Source organism: Lactuca saligna, chromosome 4 (genome assembly GCF_052625555.1).
Source record: "Lactuca saligna cultivar CGN05327 chromosome 4, ASM5262555v1, whole genome shotgun sequence".
Lineage (NCBI taxonomy): Eukaryota > Viridiplantae > Streptophyta > Magnoliopsida > Asterales > Asteraceae > Lactuca > Lactuca saligna.
The window spans coordinates 308,545,323-308,548,747 of record NC_136420.1 but is presented as its reverse complement, the minus strand read 5'-3'; the positions used below and the strand labels follow the sequence as shown (position 1 = coordinate 308,548,747).

Here is a 3,425-nt window from a genome sequence, read left to right as displayed (position 1 = left end):
GGTAGGTAGGCATTACCGGCGATATCAATAGCGGCGACAACACCATTAGCGGCGACTTTTCGAAAAGTCGCCGCTAAAGGTGTTGTCGCCGCTATTAGTGTCGCCGGTAATGGCTGCATTTTTTGTAGTGTTAGGAACGTTGGTTTTCCCCCTCAAGAATCCTTTGTTCGCATAAATGAAAGTCAAATGGATTATTTTACGAGTATTTTGATTTTTTTATAGAAGAGAACTATATGCAATAATTAACACATAAGAGCATGTGCTATTGGATCTAGAAAAGGGACAATTTGACGTGTACATAGAGATATTAAGCATATAAAGTAACTCAAAGTTCTGATTAAGCACATATTATTCAAGAGTTAGTTCTTAATTAAGGTCAAAAGATGGCAAGCAATATACTGACTACAGCCCGTGTGGGACTCCGACCTCCAAGCGCCGGAAATCTTATAACCATCCTCAGCATCGATGGTGGAGGTGTAAGAGGTATCATTCCGGGTGTCATTCTTAGTTACCTTGAGTCACAACTTCAGGTATGACTCTCACATATATGTTTACGAACGTACATATCAACTTTACTTGAACAAACACATATAGAACCATTTTCTATATGTTGCTTAATTTTCGATATATTAACGAGTTACATGCTATAGAGTTTATTTTTAACTTTAATTATTTTTATATATTTTTTTTCATGAAATGTATATACGCAGGAGTTAGACAGTGAGGATGCAAGGTTAGCTGATTACTTTGATGTCATTGCCGGAACAAGCACCGGGGGTTTACTAACAACCATGCTAACGGCTCCAGACCAAAACAACAAACCTTTGTATGCTGCAAAAGACATCGTTCCATTTTTTCTTGAAAATTGTCCGAAGATATTCCCACAAATTGGGTAAGTTTAATTATGACTTAACTTCTATTCTTCTAAAAAGACACAAGTTTTTTTTTTTTTTTTTTTTTTTTTTAAATCTGATAAAATAAAATTCCACCAAACTAAATATTTAATAGATCTTGATCAATTGTCTTGTTTTTTACTCTTCGTTTGTTGCAAATATATAGAGGGCCGTTTGCAGAGATTATAAAGCAGTCAAAGGCACTGATAGGACCACAATACGACGGGGAATATCTTAAAGACCTTGTAACGGGCATACTAGGAACTACAAGGTTAAATCAAACATTGACTAACGTTGTCATTCCTACTTTTGACATAAAGACTATGCAGCCTGTGATCTTTAGCTCATTTCAGGTGTGTGCATGTACATTCTTTTAACCAAGTTGAGTTAATTTAAGAAAGAAAAAACTCGCATGTTATTATTTATTTGATTATCACGACTTTCTAATTTTATTTCTTACTATTTAGTTCAAAATTATTGAACCAAAATGTACATGATGTACTATTAATCGAAATCTACCCGATCAATAAAGTTTTGGTTCTTTGTATAATTTTCAAATAGTTGTCTTAATAATCAAAATATTAATTGATAATTAATACGATACTAGTGTAATAAGAATAAATAAAAAGCATGATGTTACAATCAGGAAAAGTTAAGTCTGAAAGTGTTTTAAAAAAATTAAGAAGTCAATGTTTTTATTGCCACTTCAACAAGACATTTCATATGCAAGAAAAACTTGTTAGTCTCTTTTACGTGCGTGTTAAGATTACAAAGACTTATAGTCAATTAATACATTTTTCAAAATGCATTGTTATTTCTTACATCTAATTAAGTATTTAATTAAGATTAGCTGATAATGGTGTTTTGAAGGTGGCAAGTGAGCCTAGCAAGGATGCGCAATTATCGGACATTTGCATGGGTACATCAGCGGCACCTACATATCTCCCCGCATATTATTTTCAAAACGGTGATGAAGAGTTTAACCTTATTGATGGTGGCATTGCGGCTAATAACCCGGTAATTAATATATTAAACTCCATGCAAATATAATTAATATTTATAAAACGAGGACATCTATTTATGCATGAAGTACTATTCACGCATACATCTCTTGAGGCACATAGTGCACCTCTACGTTGCTATTCATGCATGGAGTAAATCTTTAAAGCTATTCCTCTATGTTACATACAAAGTCTTCTTGAATGAAATATGACTCTCCATACACGTACAAATGTTCATGCATGGGTACACCTGTTATTGAGCAAAGTACAAGTATTAATTACATGAATTGTAACCTTTTAATTTGTGTATTAATTGGTAGTCTTTGGTTGCGACTGGGGAAGTGACAAGACAAGTCATCAAAGAAAATCCAGATTTCGCTCAAATTCCACCACTGGATTACGCGAGATATCTCGTGATATCGTTAGGGACAGGCACACAAAAGCAACAATTTCCATATGATGCGAAAATGGCTGCAAAATGGGGTGTGCTCGGGTGGTTAGTCAATAACAATTCAACCCCACTAATAGAATCTTTCCTTCAAGCGAGTGCCGATTTGGTTGTTTTTCATAACAACATTGTATTTGAAGCCCTCAGTTCGGTTGATAATTATCTTCGCATTCAGGTATGGTTCATTTATCTCGGACATGCATTGACGGGTTGTAGAGTACAACTTGACCATGCACAACTTGGAGACCCTCATAAAATTTAGGTCTCTGACATGCATTAATGTGTTGTACAGTGCCAAATCCTCAACAGTACACATGGGAGATTTTGTAATTTTTTTTTTTTTTGGCTTGCTAATGAATAACATTTTGTTTACTCCTACTGCAAAAATAGGATGATACATTGACTGGAGACTTGAGTTCAGTAGATTTAGCCACAACAGAAAATTTGAACAATTTGGTTGATGTTGGTGAAAGGTTATTAGATAAACCCGTTACGCGAGTGGATACTAATACCGGGATAGTAGAACCGGTAGTGGGTGGTGGTACAAACCGAGAAGCACTACAAAGGTAGAACTCTATTATTGGATATATTCGGATTACTTTTAGTTAAACTCGTTCATAAAATATACAAGTTATTAATGCATGTTGTAACACAGGATGGCGCAACAACTCTCGGATGAAAGGAAATTGAGGGAGTTGAACTATAAGGGAGGGGAAGTGCTTTAGTAAATTTTAAGTTTTTAGCTTATATGCTTATTCAAATTTGAGGAACCTGTAAGAAATATTTGTTTAATAAAGTGGCAAACTTCATTTTCTTCTTTATATTTCTATATATACTTCGGTTATAGTGTTTGTTTATTTACTTTTCTGCATATATATGATGCTTTTCTAAATTATAGATCGGAGAATACATGTTATCTATATCTAAGATAATAAAAAACAATAACAACCTCGACAATACATAAATAAGTTATTCGTTATAATGGCCATAATGAACGTAATGACCGTATTAAGCTGTCGTATATTACTACAACACTAATAAACATTCGCAAGGAATATTTGTCGATCGTGAGGAATATTTATC

The 3,425-nt window shown here is 34.0% G+C and overlaps 1 protein-coding gene across 1 annotated transcript; it reads left to right on the top strand.

The window, feature by feature from the left end:
• The first annotated feature begins 361 nt into the window (after positions 1–361).
• Positions 362–3,199, top strand: LOC145039401 (patatin-like protein 1). Its single transcript, XM_078987466.1, has 7 exons — positions 362–530; positions 711–892; positions 1,060–1,246; positions 1,764–1,910; positions 2,215–2,517; positions 2,733–2,908; positions 2,998–3,199. The coding sequence occupies exons 1-7, from the start codon at positions 384–386 to the stop codon at positions 3,065–3,067; spliced, it is 1,212 nt and encodes a 403-aa protein (XP_078843592.1). The 5' UTR covers positions 362–383; the 3' UTR covers positions 3,068–3,199.
• Positions 3,200–3,425: the final 226 nt, after the last annotated feature.

Coding starts and splice junctions, on each gene's coding strand:
- LOC145039401 (XM_078987466.1), top strand. CDS start 384: ATGGCAAGCAATATACTGACTACAGCCCGTGTGGGACTCCGACCTCCA. Junction 531..710: donor ACCTTGAGTCACAACTTCAG/GTATGACTCTCA, acceptor GTATATACGCAG/GAGTTAGACAGTGAGGATGC. Junction 1,247..1,763: donor TGATCTTTAGCTCATTTCAG/GTGTGTGCATGT, acceptor GGTGTTTTGAAG/GTGGCAAGTGAGCCTAGCAA.